At 51.2% G+C, this 16,151-nt stretch overlaps 1 protein-coding gene across 9 annotated transcripts in view; it reads left to right on the top strand.

The window, feature by feature from the left end:
* RERE (arginine-glutamic acid dipeptide repeats) overlaps nt 1–14,265 on the top strand; it is a 636,739-nt gene extending 622,474 nt beyond the window's left edge. For 7 of the 9 annotated variants that reach the window (XM_077151415.1, XM_077151419.1, XM_077151416.1 and 4 more), the window contains 11 exons: nt 893–1,055; nt 1,921–2,013; nt 2,508–2,707; nt 5,302–5,463; nt 5,932–6,045; nt 6,356–7,707; nt 7,805–8,027; nt 8,710–9,433; nt 10,221–10,367; nt 10,967–11,147; nt 11,420–14,265. In XM_077151415.1, coding sequence (XP_077007530.1) covers nt 893–1,055; nt 1,921–2,013; nt 2,508–2,707; nt 5,302–5,463; nt 5,932–6,045; nt 6,356–7,707; nt 7,805–8,027; nt 8,710–9,433; nt 10,221–10,367; nt 10,967–11,147; nt 11,420–11,453 — 3,393 coding nt within the window. In that variant the 3' untranslated portion in view covers nt 11,454–14,265. The remainder of the gene's footprint in view (nt 1–892; nt 1,056–1,920; nt 2,014–2,507; nt 2,708–5,301; nt 5,464–5,931; nt 6,046–6,355; nt 7,708–7,804; nt 8,028–8,709; nt 9,434–10,220; nt 10,368–10,966; nt 11,148–11,419) is intronic. The other 2 variants (XM_077151418.1, XM_077151421.1) reach the window with 2 other exon arrangements.
* The last annotated feature ends 1,886 nt before the right edge of the window (nt 14,266–16,151 follow it).

A 16,151-nucleotide genomic window follows, 5' to 3' on the forward strand; every position in this document is an offset into this window, starting at 1 on the left:
AATAGGGGGTGCTCAAAGTGTCTTTTGTTATTGTTGTTAAAGTTGCACTGGGGCTTACTGTATTTTCAAAAAGATGAGTTGCCTCCCTTTCTGCTGGACCATGAAATGAATAGTTCCTTTTCCTTTAAAGGTTGCCCTTGTAATGTGTGACATTTCATCTCTGCATCAGCATCACTGCTAATCTTTCTAACAGTGTTAGATAGCACTCTCTTAGTCTTTCATTACCAAGCCCAGTCATATCCTTCAGGACTTAGTGCTGACATGTCCAGGTGTGGGCTTTCACATTGGGATGGAGGTTGTAGAGCAGTCTTCCTGGATTTGAGGTATCTGTTTTTCCTAACCCTTCTGCTGGGCCCAAATTCCTGGACTTCCTCAATGGTTTTCTTTGTTTCTGGAAAAGTCTAATTGGCCAGATGTTTCTGAAACATCTCACACCTGTGTGATATTTCTAGAATGCTGTGAAGACCACATGCTCTATATACACACACCTGGAATGTAAGCTCTTTAAGGGCAGGAATTTTCTTTCCTTTTTGTCTGTTTATCAGTGTGCCTCAGATGCTTAGAACAACGGTGTATCTGGCACAAAGTAATCCTCCAACAAATGTTTGTTGAATCGCTGAATATTCTCAGTGCCTGGAAGTTATGCTCCTATGAGCCAAGGAGACCAGTCCCATTAGCCCAGCCAAAGGCAACTCAGTGGTATATTCCTTGAACAAACTACACTACCCTTAGAATTCCAGGAGCAAGCACTGTTTGTACTCATCTCCAGTATGGTGGTTATAAACCCAGGTTCTTCTCCTAGAAGAGGGAGCTTTCAGAGAAAGGGGCTTTTCTTCTAAAAGCCAAGCCCCTCTGGACACGGTAATTCACAGCCAGCTCTTCTTTCCTGCAGGGAGAACTGATCACCTTCTATTACTACTGGAAGAAAACCCCTGAAGCAGCCAGCTCCCGAGCGCATCGCAGGCACCGCAGGCAGGCCGTGTTCAGGAGAATTAAGACCCGTACAGCATCCACACCAGTCAATACACCCTCCAGACCCCCCTCCAGTGAATTCTGTAAGTGAAGGTCTTGGCACTGCTATGGGTGATGCGAGACTTCACATACACAGCCACATTCACCTGTGCATGCCTGTGTGTGTGTTGTGTGCATGTGCCTATGTGTGTGAAACATCACCCACTGACAGATGAGGAGTCTAGTATGGAAAGTTTTCAAAATTATTTGTACAGTCGTTGGAGATTGTTTTCACGTAGTAGATAGTGAACTGTTTAAGTTCTCATTCTACTCTTATTTTGATAGTAATAAGATCAGATCAATATTTTTTTCCTTCTGAAAAGAAACAAGTGCTTCACTAAGACCCTTCTCTGGTTCCAGTTTGAAATACAACCTAATATGGCAATGAAGGTCACCTCTGACACCTTCTCACCCACTAGCATCCTAGACTGGAGGAATGGGGCCTGTGATTCTGTCCTGGCCAGAGCACTCCACGACAGGGTCGCTTAGGCTGTGCATGCAAAGAGCCAGAAATAATATAGTAGGATTGGGGTATGGAGGGGTGTGTTAAGTGGAGAAGGGCTTCCTCAAGATGCCTGGGCCAGCTAGAGCAGGCATCATGGATGTACTTGTCCCCCCTGTCAAGTTCAGCCAATTGTGGGCATCAGTGCCAGCACCCCAGATGCAGGTACAACACCAACTGACAGGGCAGGCCAGTGAGCACCGCCTTTCACACAAAAGCTCTTTGTTTTGGTGACTGATCCTTAGGGATTCAAAGCTGTCCTTCACAAATCCTGCCTTTCTCAGCCCATTGAGCCTGTCTGGTTGGTAGTGCAGAAGTAGGGCAGGCCAGAGTTCACAGTGTGGTCCCAGGTCTTGGCCGAGCATAATGACTTCTCTCCCACCCTTGTCTCTGCCTACTATGCCCAGTGGACCTGAGTTCAGCCAGCGAGGATGACTTTGACAGTGAGGACAGTGAGCAGGAGCTGAAGGGGTACGCCTGCCGCCACTGCTTCACCACCAGTAAGTACCTGGCAGCCTTCTGGGGCAGGGAAGGTTGGGCTTGGTGGGCCACAGGGGCAGGCCCACCTCAGGAACTGCTAGGTTTTGAGTGTTTCATGAATCAGGTTGGAGCCCTGCCAGGGGCATCATCAATTTGGCATTTGCATTGTGCCTCAGTGTCAACTTGAAAAAGATGAAAGTCTTTGACACTGTTCTCCTGCTTGGCACTGACCAATGAATAAGAAGGCCCTGCTTAAACTCAGGGGTCTTTGGTTTCTGGGAGATGCTTGCTGTTCCTCCTGGGAAACTAGAGGTGAGGTGGGCACAGAGATAGTCCTGAGACCCTTTCTTGGCCCTAGCACAGAACAAGGTGGCCCTAACTCTTGTGCTGTCCAAGCCCCAGGCCACTTGATTCTCCTGGCAGTAAGACTGATTGGGCTGAGTCCACAGAAGGGCCTCCCTTCTCAGACATCCCCAAGGAGCCAGGCGGCTTCCAAGGCTCTTCCCTCACACAGCCTCCAAAGACTGGCACCACGGGGGCCGGGAGAACATTCTGCTCTGCACAGACTGTCGCATCCACTTCAAGAAGTACGGTGAGCTGCCCCCCATTGAGAAGCCGGTGGACCCCCCACCCTTCATGTTCAAACCTGTGAAAGAGGAAGAGGATGGACTCAGTGGGAAGCACAGCATGAGGACGCGGCGGAGCCGGGGCTCGGTGAGTCCCCCACCCCCTACTCCGAACCCCAGGGGCTTTTGGCATCTGGAAAGAGGACCCCTAAAAATGAAGTGCTTTGCCTAAAGGGCTAAGAAGAACATTCTTCTCTTTCCCTCACATTTTTGAGGAGTTGGTATTTGTACATCTGAGTTTATTTTACAGAGAGATCTTGGCTCTTGGTTTCTGGCTATGGGTGGGCTCTCTAGGCCCTCAGACCTTCCTTTCCCAATGGCCAGTTGTTCCAGTGTAACGTATCATGGTGACTTTAAACTTACAGGCTTTTAAAATTTTTGTTTATTTAATTTTTGATGCAGTTTTGGAAACTTTGGTACATTTTCTAATCAGTGCATAATCCTTTCAGGGAGAGGGTTTTCCAAGTTTGGGACCAAGGACTCTGCCAGGGCCTTTCCCTCCAGCACCAGTCTCCCTACTACCTCACTTTGGCCGAGGCTGGGACTGTCCACCTTCCTTTAGTCCTAGAGTCCTGTCAGCTGGGGTTCTGTTCTGCCATGGGCTCAGAACGGAACAAATGAGTCAGCATTAATCACCATACCATAATCTCTTTTTTTTTTCATTTATTAAGTATATCAACATACAAACACATTCTTACCATATGATCATTCCATTCTACATATATAATCAGTAACTCACAATATCATCACATAGTTTTCTATTCATCATCATGATAATTTCTTAGAACATTTCCATCAATTCAGAAAAAGAAAACAGAAAAAAATTCATACATACCATACCCCTTACCCTCCCTTTCATTGATCACTAGCATTTCATTTAGCATTTCTGCTAAATTTATTTGAACATTTTCCCCCCTGTTATTTATTTTTAATCCGTATGTTTTACTCCTCTACTGATGAGGTAGATAAAAGGAGCATCAGACACAAGGTTTTTTTTTACAATCACACAGTCACATTGCGAAAACTATATCATTTAAGAAACGTGGCTACTGGAACACAGCTCTACGTTTTCAGGCAGTTCCCTCTAGCCTCTCCATTATACCTTAACTGAAAAGGTGATATCTGTATTATGCATAAGAATAACCTCCCAGATAACCTCTCGACTCTGTTTGGAATCTCTCAGCCATTGACACTTTATTTTGTCTCACTTCGCTTTTCCCCCTTTTGGCCGAGAAGATTTTCTCAATCCCTTAATGCTGAGTCCCAGCTCATTTTAGGATTTCTGTCCCACGTTGCCAGGAAGGTCCACACCCCTGGGAATCATGTCCCGTGTAGAGAGGGGTAGGGCAGTGAGTTTGCTTGTTGTGTTGGCTGAGAGAGAGAGGCCACATCTGAGCAACTAAAGAGGTTCTCTTAATGAGCTGAGACTCATTAAGGGATTGAGAAAACCTTCTTGACCAAAAGGGGGAATGTGAAATGAGACAAAGTGTCAATGGCTGAGAGGTTCCAAACAGAGTCGAGAGGTTATCCGGGAGGTTATTCTTACGCATAATATAGATATCACCTTTTCACTTAAGGTATAATGGAGAGGCTAGAGAAAACTGCCTGAAAACATAGAGCTGTGTTCCAGTAACCACGTTTCTTAAATGATATAGCTTTCGCAATGTGACTGTGTGATTGTAAAAACCTTGTGTCTGATGCTCCTTTTATCTACCTCATCAGCAGAGGAGTAAAACATATGGATTAAAAATAAATAACGGGGGAAAATGTTCAAATAAATTTAGCAGAAATGCTAAATGAAATGCTAGTGATCAGTGAAAGGGAGGGTAAGGGGTATGGTATGTATGAATTTTTTTTCTGTTTTCTTTTTCTGAATTGATGGAAGGTCCACACCCCTGGGAGTCATGTCCCGTGTAGAGAGGGGGAGGGTGGTGAGTTTGCTTGTCGTGTTGGCTGAGAGAGAGAGGCCACATCTGAGCAACAAAAGAGGTCCTCTGGGGGTGACTCTTAGGCCTAATTTTAAGTAGGCTTAGCCTAGCCTTTGCGGGGTCAAGTTTCATATGAACAAACCCCAAGATTGGGGGCTCAGCCTATTGCTTTGGTTGTCCCCACAGCTTCCATATCTCTTCAGAGCCCTCATGGCTCTGCAGAAACATGCTGAAGTGGCTTTAAGAGTTGGGCTACATTATTTGACAGCTTCATCTCTTTGGGTTTCTTCCCATCCTGTCAAAAAATCAGCGAGTGTTTGTTTTGTTTGATTTGGTGGGGAGAATGGGCAGTTCCATGGAATACAGAATGGGTAGAATGATTTAAAGATGACTCTGTGGGGTTGTCATTGTGGGGAACTTGGCAGGATACGCTGCCCTAGCTGACTTCCTGCCTCTCAGAAAGCCCTGGTGCTTCCCAGCAGAGATTACACAGGACAGTGCCTTGAGGTGAATGCTTGGGCTTTAAGTTGACAGTTGCCATCTTTTCCATATATTTCTTCGTTCACCTCACCTTTTTTCCCCTTGGCCTCATGGTGACTTCCCATATAGCCAGGGAGAGGCAAAGGGACCTGCTGTTTGCCAGGTTGCTGGGGGAGGTGGTGGGGTCTGCTCTCCAGGCTTTTGTGGGGGGTGGTGGGGAGGCTCATGAGGAGCCACATGGGGACTGGCTCACCTGTCCCTGTTTGGGAGGCAGATGTCTACACTACGCAGTGGTCGGAAGAAGCAGCCAGCCAGCCCTGATGGCCGTGCCTCTCCCATCACTGAAGATATCCGCTCCAGTGGCCGAAACTCACCCAGTGCTGCCAGCACCTCCAGCAATGACAGTAAATCTGAGACAGTGAAGAAGCCTGCCAAGGTGAGGTACTAGGGACTGCTTGGTCCCTCCCTCCTGCCCACCCCTTAAAATCCAGGGTTGCTAGAGCTGGTGCTCAGCTTCCTTCAAAGACAGGGCTGCCACTCAGCAGTGAAGCCTCTCTGGGGCACCAGCAATGTCCTGGCTAGTAACTGCAGAGTAGAGACCTGAACTTAGAGTAGAGATGTCTACCTCAGCTCCCATCACTGGCCTTCAGTTCTTCCCCTTTGGGAGCCACCTCTTATTTTGAGTTTCCTAAGGACTTCCCCTCTACCCCCAAATTATTCCCCTTCCTGCCTACTTATTTCCTTCCTGGATCCACCTGAGCCTTCTGGAGGTCTTTCTGGCTTCTGGAGACAGAACTCAGAATGAGGGAGCACAGGGTCACTGAGCAATCACCATCTCCTTATGGCGGCTAATGGGATATACTCCCTTGGCCTGATGTACTGTTTATGGGCCTTCCTGCTGCAGAAGGTTAAGGAGGAAGCCTCATCACCCCTGAAGAGCACCAAGCGCCAGCGGGAGAAGGTGGCCTCAGATACAGAGGAGGCTGACAGGACCAGTTCCAAGAAAACTAAAACCCAGGTGAGCTTTGCAGCTGAAACCTGTGACCATCACTGGCAGCTAATGGCCATTGAGAAGCCCCTAGCCAAGCTTCTCCTAGGGAATGGCAGTGCCCTGTCTCCCAAGGAGGTAACAAGAACTCATGGCCCAAGAGTGTGGGGTGTGACTAGAGCAGCCCTTGAGATACATTAGGATAGAACCTGTGGTCCTTGAGGCCAAGCTTGTTGCTTCATCTACACAAACCTTTACTGTGGACCAGGAGCCAGCAGTGCAGGGCAGAGCAAGCCCCTGCTCTCCTGGAGTTTCCACCCTCCCTTCTGTCTGGCCTCAGGAAATCAGCCGGCCAAACTCGCCATCCGAAGGTGAGGGAGAGAGTTCGGACAGCCACAGCGTCAACGATGAGGGCAGCAGTGACCCCAAAGACATCGACCAGGACAATCGCAGCACATCCCCCAGCATCCCCAGCCCTCAGGACAACGAGAGTGACTCTGATTCCTCGGCCCAGCAGCAAATGCTGCAGGCCCAGCCCCTGGCCTTGCAGGCTCCCAGTGGGGCTGTCCCAGCTCCCTCTACAGCCCCACCAGGAATCACCCAGCTGCCTCCATCAGGGCCTACAGCCTCTGCCCCTGGATGCCCTCCACAGGGCTCCCCCTCAGCCTCCCAGCCCCCTACCCAGCCACAGGCCTCCACAGCACCTGTCCCCCACACCCACATCCAACAGGCACCTGCCCTGCACCCACAGCGGCTGCCCTCGCCACATCCACCACTGCAGTCCATGACTGGGCCAGCTGGCCAGCCCTCTGCACCATCTCACGCCCAGCCACCTCTACATAGCCAAGGCCCACCCGGCCCTCATAGCCTACAGGCTGGGCCCCTGCTACAGCACCCAGGTCCCTCCCAGCCCTTTGGCCTCCCTCCCCAGGCCTCTCAAGGTCAGGCCCCTCTAGGGACATCACAAGCAGCACATCCTCATGTCCCCCTGCAGCTCCCAGCCTCTCAGGCAGCATTGCAGTCCCAGCAGCCCCCACGGGAGCAGCCCCTGCCACCAGCTCCCTTGGCCATGCCTCATATCAAGCCCCCACCCACCACACCCATCCCCCAGCTGCCTGCACCACAAGCTCATAAGCATCCACCTCACCTCTCAGGGCCCTCTCCCTTTACCATGAATGCCAACTTGCCACCCCCTCCAGCTCTGAAGCCCTTGAGCTCCCTTTCCACACATCATCCTCCCTCAGCCCACCCACCACCCTTGCAGCTTATGCCTCAGAGCCAGCCATTGCCGTCCTCACCTGCCCAGCCACCTGTGCTGACCCAGACCCAGAGCCTCCCCCCTACTGCTGCATCCCATCCCCCAGCAGCCCTCCACCAGGTGTCCTCCCAACCCACATTCACTCAGCACCCCTTTGTCCCTGGAGCCCCTCCACCCATCACTCCCCCAACCTGCCCGTCTATTTCTACCCCACCTGCGGGACCTGGCACCTCAGCCCAGCCACCCTGCTCTGCTGCTGTTGCTTCGGGAGGCAGCATCTCTGGGGGGTCATCCTGCCCTCTCCCCACTGTCCAGATCAAGGAGGAGGCTCTGGATGAAGCTGAGGAGCCTGAGAGTCCCCCTCCCCCACCTAGGAGCCCATCCCCTGAACCCACAGTGGTGGACACCCCCAGCCATGCCAGCCAATCAGCCAGGTACTGTCACAGGAGGCTGGGCAGGGGAGTTTGTGTGGGGCAGTTGGGCAAGGTCAGGCCTTGCAGAGCTCCCATTGAGAGCTGTGGCCTTTTCTAGGTTCTACAAGCACCTGGACCGGGGTTACAACTCATGTGCACGCACTGACCTGTACTTCATACCTCTGACGGGGTCCAAACTGGCCAAGAAGAGGGAGGAGGCCATCGAGAAGGCCAAACGGGAGGCAGAACAAAAAGCCCGAGAGGAGCGGGAGCGGGAGAAGGAGAAAGAAAAGGAGCGGGAACGCGAGCGGGAACGGGAGCGGGAAGCCGAGCGAGTTGCTGTGAGTACTGGTATCAGGCCAGGCACCCTGTCCCCATAGCTGGGGCCTGGGACCACAGGCACGGTCCAGGCTAACTCACAGGCAGGGACTTGGTGTTGGCCTCTATGGGGGTGGGCAGATCATTGGCTGGGGGCCTTCAAGGAAAGGGCCCTGCTTTCTAGCACAGGGCTACATCTGGTATCTTCCATGTAGTATGAAGAACCAAAGATAAACTAAAAGGGAAGACCCAGGAGAAGAACCAGGAGTCTGTAAACAGATTATGTTAGATCCTGCAATGGCCCTGCTTTTGAGGGGGTCATTATAGGCAGGGGTTACCAGCTGTTTGCTTCTGGGGGTGGGGGTAGGGGAGCTAGCATACAAAATGACTCAGTCCTGGTGGGGTTGGGGGAGTGTCTCCATGTGAAGCTCCTAGCCTGTTAGGTTCCTCCCACTCACAGACACTCAGACACCCACATGTCTTATTTTTCTCTCACAGATACACAAACCCATCTAGGGCTTGAGGGAGGCTGGTAGGTACAAGTGAGACTCATGGCAGGGCCTGACCCCAGCTTGTGCTAGACCATAGCCAGGGGCCCATGTCTTAGGTGTTTGTACAGGTAGGAGCAGGGCAGGGTCCATCTCTGTGAGGTGAATCCAGCTCGGGGTGCTTGGCATCCCCACCTCATGCACTCCTTTCCTGCAGCAGAAGGCATCCAGCTCAGTACATGAAGGCCGCCTCAGCGACCCCCAGCTGAGTGGCCCTGGCCACATGCGGCCATCCTTCGAGCCACCACCAACCACCATTGCTGCTGTGCCCCCGTACATCGGGCCTGATACACCTGCCCTCCGGACTCTGAGCGAGTATGCCCGGCCTCACGTCATGTCACCCACCAACCGCAACCACCCCTTCTACATGCCTCTGAACCCCACCGACCCCCTGCTGGCCTACCACATGCCCGGCCTCTACAACGTTGACCCTGCCATCCGCGAGCGGGAGCTGCGGGAGCGTGAGATACGTGAGCGGGAGCTGCGGGAGCGTGAGTTACGTGAGAGGATGAAGCCAGGCTTCGAGGTGAAGCCCCCAGAGCTGGACCCCCTGCACCCAGCCACCAACCCCATGGAGCACTTCGCCCGGCACAGTGCCCTCACCATCCCCCCCACGGCGGGCCCCCACCCCTTTGCTTCTTTCCACCCGGGCTTGAACCCCCTGGAGCGGGAGAGACTAGCCCTGGCGGGCCCCCCACTGCGGCCTGAGATGAGCTACCCTGATAGACTAGCAGCCGAACGGATCCACGCTGAGCGCATGGCATCGCTCACCAGTGACCCCCTGGCCCGGCTGCAGATGTTCAATGTGACGCCACACCACCATCAGCACTCCCACATCCACTCCCACCTCCACCTCCACCAGCAGGACCCCCTCCATCAAGGTGGGTGGCCCTGGATACAGTGCAAACAGGACTGTCCCCTCAGGGGTCTGAGGAGGTGGCATGGGCGAGCACTGGTGTAGAGGCTGCACAGGGTTGGGTAGGGGCAGGAGGAAGCCTGAGCAGCAACGGAGTCACTGTCAGAGGCACAGATTTTTAAATTCCTGGCAAACCTTAGATGTTCAGCATCTACCTAGAAATCATGCCCTCACTTTACTGAAAAGACAGCCTGTCTCTGATAGGTTTCTCAGCTCTCCAAGGCTGTAAGACCCAGATAGCTTCCTTCCCCTGGAGCCTTTTGCTTGCCACCTCTTGGATAAAGCTGTGCTTCTCTGCCTTTTTAGCTCAGGCTGTTGGCCCTGTGCCTACAGTGGCTTATGCCCTGTTGGAAAAGGCAGACGACAGGGCCTGAGGAGCAGGGCAAGGTCTTACGACCTTGCGAGCCAAGGAAGGTATAGCTGGAGGTAACTAGGACAGGCAGGAAAGCTGGGGGTTGCTGTTTAGTGAACACTTGAGAGAACTGTCCTCTGCAAAACAACCGGTGAGCTCAGCCTGGAGGGCACAGTAACGGGGGAGGGGAAGTGCTGGCCTCACTGGCCAGCTCTTTGCCTTCTTTTGGAGCAGCCACTTTAGGTCAGGATGACTGGCAGCCAGGTGGGGCTTCCAGTTCTGGGGGCTAGGAGCTGGCTGTTGTGAGAAGGGAATCACCAGCGAGTCCAGCCAAGGAGGGCAAATACAGAGGGCACCAGAGCTGGGCCCCACCTGCATCTGCTTTCTGCCCTTTCCTTAGGTTCAGCAGGCCCAGTTCACCCACTGGTTGACCCTCTGACTGCTGGCCCTCACCTGGCTCGCTTCCCCTACCCTCCGGGCACCCTACCTAATCCTCTACTTGGGCAGCCACCCCATGAGCATGAGATGCTTCGTCATCCAGTTTTTGGTAAGAATTTACCTGTTAACCACACAAGGGTTGGTTTAGACATGCTGGGCTTGGGCCAGGTGCTCCTGCCTGAGAGTTGGTTAGAGGTCCAGTCTGATGGTCCCCTTCATCCATTCATCCATATACTCAATAAACTGATCTGCACCTCCTGTGTGCCAGGCACCAGCCTGCCCCTGGGAGTATGCCTGTGAACAAGGCCGGCAAACTCCTGCCCTCAGGGCACCTGCCAGTGGGGCTGTGTGAACGCGTAACTGAACTGGGGTGAGTCCCAGGAAGACACATCACGGGGAGCAGGGAAAATACAGGTGCCAGAATCAAGCTGGGTACATCCTGGCTTGGATCTTCTGAAGGAGGAGTCCTTACATCTGAGGCCTGAAGGAGGAAGGGGAGGATCTAGGTGGGGGCCTGAGGGGAAGGCAGTTTGTTCTGCTGAGTTCCTGCTATGGAGCCCCTGCCCCTTACCTTGACCACCCATAGCCAGCAGAGCAGCGGCAGCTGGGCATGCTCTTTCCGGACCTCCCTGCTGATCAGGGTGCCCTGCTACTGCTGTCCTTGTCCTGGCCGTTCCCCTGTAGCAAGGGCCATATTGTCTTTGGCAGGCACCCCTTATCCCCGAGACCTGCCAGGGGCTATTCCGCCCCCCATGTCAGCAGCCCACCAGCTACAGGCTATGCATGCCCAGTCGGCCGAGCTGCAGAGACTGGCCATGGAGCAGCAGTGGCTACACGGACACCCTCACATGCACGGCGGCCATCTCCCAAGTCAGGAAGATTACTACAGGTGAGGGGGGTACTACCCATCGGAGCCCAGGCTCCGTTCCCTGAGGCAGCCACTCCGTGTGTCTGTGGGCCTCTCATGCAGCCTAATGGTGGCTCCCCTGTTCGCTGTCGACCTCGATCGCCCTAGAGAGAGCTTCCAGGCAGCCACATTGGTGGGAGGGAAGCCCCTGAGCTGTCTCCCTGACCCCTCGTCCCTCTCTCCATGGCAGTGAGCCAGCATAACTACTCCGTGACCCAGGCCTGGTGCTGACTGTGGTTTCCTTTTCTTTCCAGTCGACTGAAGAAAGAAGGTGACAAGCAGTTATAAGTTATTTATTTGTTAACGCTGGCTGTGGAAACCCCAATTCTTGGGGCAAAAACAGGACTTTTTACATACAATAGGAGCTACAAAAGCAAAAAAGAATATCTTCTAAAGATTTCTTTATATATTTAAAAAAAAACACAACTAAAAATGTATCAGCATAATAGTGTTTGTTTGTAGAGAGGATTCCTTGAGACTGGTTGGGTCTCCCTGCATGACAGTCCCCCAGAAACTAGTGCATCCTGGACTGGACTGAACATTCAAAAAACTTCCCTTGCAATCTTGGGGTTCAGCTTTAGTTTTCTTTTCCTCCCCTCATTTCTCAGTAGGTGCTAGGACCCAGCCCCTGCCCATCAGTGTGCGCACAGCACACTGGTTGGTGTGCCCCAGGTAGGCAGCATATGCGTTTGGAATCCAAGAGCTGTTAATATTTTTAAAATCTTTTATTTTACTACATTGTAGGAAATCTTCATAATTTGAGAAAGTTCTGCAGCATGGCTTTTTAAGTCTGTAAATAAATAATTTTAGAACAGCCTTTTTTTTCCTTCCACATACTATTCTGATCTCTTTTTTCCAGCCATGTCACTAATTGTGAATTCCTACCAGCTATTGACAGAATACAGAGTTGATTTTTTAATAAAAAGTTATATATAATATTTTCCCTTTAATTAAAGGGAGCAGATGGGCGTTACTAATTACAAACGGTCAAAAGCTTGGGACTAGATTTGGTCGCAGCAGTGAGCATCCAGGGATTTGCAGGGACAATGTTACAGACTGTTTTGCTGCTTTGATTTTCGCTTCTGTCTGTTCCTAGCGTGTGCTTTGCCAGTGGTGCAGACATCTGTCAGATTGAGCCCCTTTTCATTTTGCACCATGAGTGCCGGAGTTATATGTCCATTTTGTTATGCCTGGTGTCACCACTGTTCTCTCTCCCTGCATGGGGAGAAAGCACATATTCATGTGTGTCTGGTTAGAGATTTCCTTGTAGATTTCTATGCACATACATTTGATTGCTCTGGATGAATTACTTTTTTTTTTGTACTCTGAAAATGTCATAAAACAATCTAAAAAACTCAAGAAAATGATTCCATGCAAATCACTGAGTGCATGAAAGGCTAGGACATATGCTTGCCAAAGGACTCTGGTAGAAATGTGCCCTCTAGGGCAATCAATGTGCATCCTTGCTTGGATCTTCTTGTGGTGAGGAGCATACAAGACCCTCCTTGCCACAGATTGAGGCTACTTTTGAGTGAGTTGAAACCTTGAAATTAATGGAGTTGTGGATGGGAGCTTGCCTTTCTACTCCAGGAGCAGGGCCAGGCATGGTGACCCACATCAGACTGGGGAACCATTTGAGTCCCATGCTTCATCCTGGAAGTAGGAACAAGAGTCCCAGCTGCAAACATGAAGTTGGAAAGCAGGCTTCCCCTTGAAAGATGCTGCTTTTTAGGGGGACCAGGTGCTTTAAAGCAAAGCTACCTTAGAGAGAGCATGCCTCTACTTTGAGTTGCAAACACAATGCACTTTCTCCAAAGCATAGGGTGGGGAAATTCTGGGGATGTCTGCATCTCTTGATCAAGCTTTCTACCAGGACATGACTTTTCCGTTCCTTGTCTCAGACTCTTGAGGGCTACTTGTGCCATTTTTGAACCCTTGTATGTGGTGGTCATAGCAAAAAATTGTCAGACCACAAGAGATACACTTGTGGCTCAGTGAATGTGAGGTGAGTCCAGGGCCCAAGCCACAGAGGGGCAGCCAGAAAGGCTGACACTGTGTCCCAGAACTGACAGGCATTAACTCAAATTCAGGTTCTGGAGTCAGACCTTATCAGGGGCGTTAACAACTTGATTATAACCATATTTGGTCTCACTTGGGACAGACAGAGGGCTGTCTTTTGAACATGTTTGTAGTTTTGTTCTTTAATTTTCTCTCATTCCATTTCTGCCTTAACTTTTGCCCCCTGAGAGGAGGCCAGCTCAAATTAGCCCTTTGTCATCAAGCTTCTTGCCACACTGGCGTGAAGTTGTGCATTTTCCCTCTAGAAGGCGGCAGTGTGCCACCAGGATGGTTATCTTCTCCCACACCTCTGAGGGAGCTGCTCCACTCTGGATGGGGAACACCTCCTTCCCTGTGGCATCTAGGCTCTGCCACCATTGTCCTCCACTTCCCTCCCATCTGTTTGGGTTGAGGTTTTTTGGTGTTTTTTGTTGTTGTTGTTTTGGTAGAACACAGTGCCTACCGCTCATCCAACCTGTCTTTATTTCTTCTCTCTCCATCATCCATTTTTCCAAAGAGGAGAGAGAGTGAAGAACTTTACAGTCTGTGCTCAAAAGCGGTCTGGAGGTATTTTCTTGCTGGATTTGGTTTTTTCCCCCATATCCCAAGGTGAAACGCTGAGATTCTTCCATTTAAGAAATCCTAAACCTGAAGTCCTCACCTGATCAGTTACAGTTTGTTTAGGATGGCCCCAGACCTTCATGGTGTCTTTGAAACCCCACCCCCTTTGCTTTCCTTTTAGACTTTGCTTCATTTTGTTTGCATTTTGGGTTGCTTTCCTGTGTTTTGTGTGTATCTTGTTCAGTGTCGTCAGGGTGAGCTTCCAGGCCTGTGGCAGCAGAAGCAGAACGGGGTGCACATTCTCATCTGCTGCTAGGTCTCTCGAAGCTAAATGTAAATAAGAGTAGTTTGCCATGAGGTAACACCATGTGAACAGAGTAGACACCCAGAGATTGTGACTTCTGTGTTCTTTCCATTTGAATATTTTGTAATTTTTTTGAAATATTTGTGGACATAAATAAAACCGAGCTACACTACAACACCTGGGTGTTCACCATGCACTGTGTCTCATTCCTGGAGAGTGGGCAGCAGATTGGCTGTTTCTCCTACTCAGCATCAGCCCGGGTGGGGAAGGGGCAGGGGTTGTCGGGTGTTCCCTGCTGCTGTTGCCTGTATGCTGCTTTTCTCCCAAAGCAACTTCCAGAAAATCCATGTCTGTGAAGTTCGGGAGAAATGGTTTCTCTTGTGAACACACTTGCTCTCTGGTGACCCTCCAACCTGCTGTCTTGATGAGGTGGGCATGGGCAGGGCCCATGATGGACTTCCCAAATGGTAGAATGAGCCAGCATTGGGACCAAGAGCACCTACTCCTCTGCCATCCCTATATTTTTCTTTGTGTTATTCACCCCATGCTTGTAATTTGTGGACTCCGAAGTGTGTAGGTGTGTGGCTCCTTCCTGCTTAGGAGAGGTCTGAGCTACCTCTTGCTCCTGGATGTTCCTCCTGCCTTGCCTTCCTCTCTGCTTTACCATGAGGCCAGCCATTCTCCCCACCGCCTCCTTCCCAATGCTAGCATTAGGTTGCCTCCAGGTTGAGGCTGCATCCTAGCCCCCTGGTACAACAGGCAGCATCTAAGGTGTGAGCATGGCTACAAAGGGGCATCAGTCACCAGAATGGATATCAAAGGCATTTTCCTGAATCTTCAAAATCTCTCTGGAAATTTATTCATGCTCCAAATTTACATGGCTGTATATTTCTAGATGTTTTAGGAAAGGGGCAAGAGCAACCTGGAGAGTTATTATTTGTAAACTGTCCTCAAACCAGGCAGGGTCTGCCACACACTGGTAGAAGCTTGGGGACCAGTGTGTAACAGGCCCTGCCTAGTTCAGGGCAGAAAGAAGCTTTGCCAGAGGGGCCTGAGTGGTGTATGCAGTGACACTCAAGGCTCCTTCTGTGTCCTCAAACAGCACAAGTTCTCAGAAGCTAGAGGACATATGTAGGGCCCTCTTACCATTCTTGAACTTTGTAATCTGCTGTCCAACCTCAGGGTGAGACCCAGCACTAGGTAGAACAAGGACACTGGGGCATGGACTCAGATTTACCACACTTGTCCTTGCCTGGCCAACCCAGTCGGGTGCAGAGACTCTCCTGAACACAGAATAATAGAATCAGAACAGGATCCTGGGCCCCTGAGCAGGTCCTTCCTACTGGCCTCCCACCAACACCACCCTCCCCCAGGAGGGTCAGTCAGGCTAACGAGGCTGCAAGATGAAGCTGGCTCTGTTGGACAACTCTGTTGAGCCAGGGGAGCTGCATCTTGACCTTGGGTGGAACACGTGGGCCTTTTGGGCCCAGGACCTGCTTCCTGCTGACACCCATACTGAGCCCTAGCCGTAGGCTTTTTCCTGGGACCCACATGCTCTTGCTGAATTCTCTGTCCTGACCACATCACTGGCCATCAAAGGTCTCAACACCTGAGCTGTCATTTCCTTCATGGCACTGGATTTCCATTTGCCTCAGGGAGCTTTGGCAGCTCTCATTCTGGGCCACAGTTCTCCACTGGCAGTCTTTGCCAGGAGCATCTTCTGGGTCACCTTTGATTGTGCCGTTGACGTTTCATGTCAGGGACCCAGGTTGCCAGAACTCCTCCTGTGTCCTCTAATCAGTCTGCAGGGGGATCCTGGCTTTTCCACCCTGGGCTTTGGTACCAGACCAGGTCTTACACGGAGTACTTGTTGAATGAATGAATGGGCCCCACGTAGTGCTGTTGAGACGTAGGGTGGATGGCCACATAGCACTTCCCAGAAGCTAGAACCTGTCTCTTCTCACACACCCGCTCCTCCAAACATGTACACATGACTGTGGACTCCTACAGTGATCTTTTCTATTTCTTCTCTGGAATTTTTCATCCTTCCTTCCCCTGGACTA

The sequence above is a fragment of the Tamandua tetradactyla genome, chromosome 2 (genome assembly GCF_023851605.1).
Source record: "Tamandua tetradactyla isolate mTamTet1 chromosome 2, mTamTet1.pri, whole genome shotgun sequence".
Taxonomy (NCBI): Eukaryota; Metazoa; Chordata; class Mammalia; order Pilosa; family Myrmecophagidae; genus Tamandua; species Tamandua tetradactyla.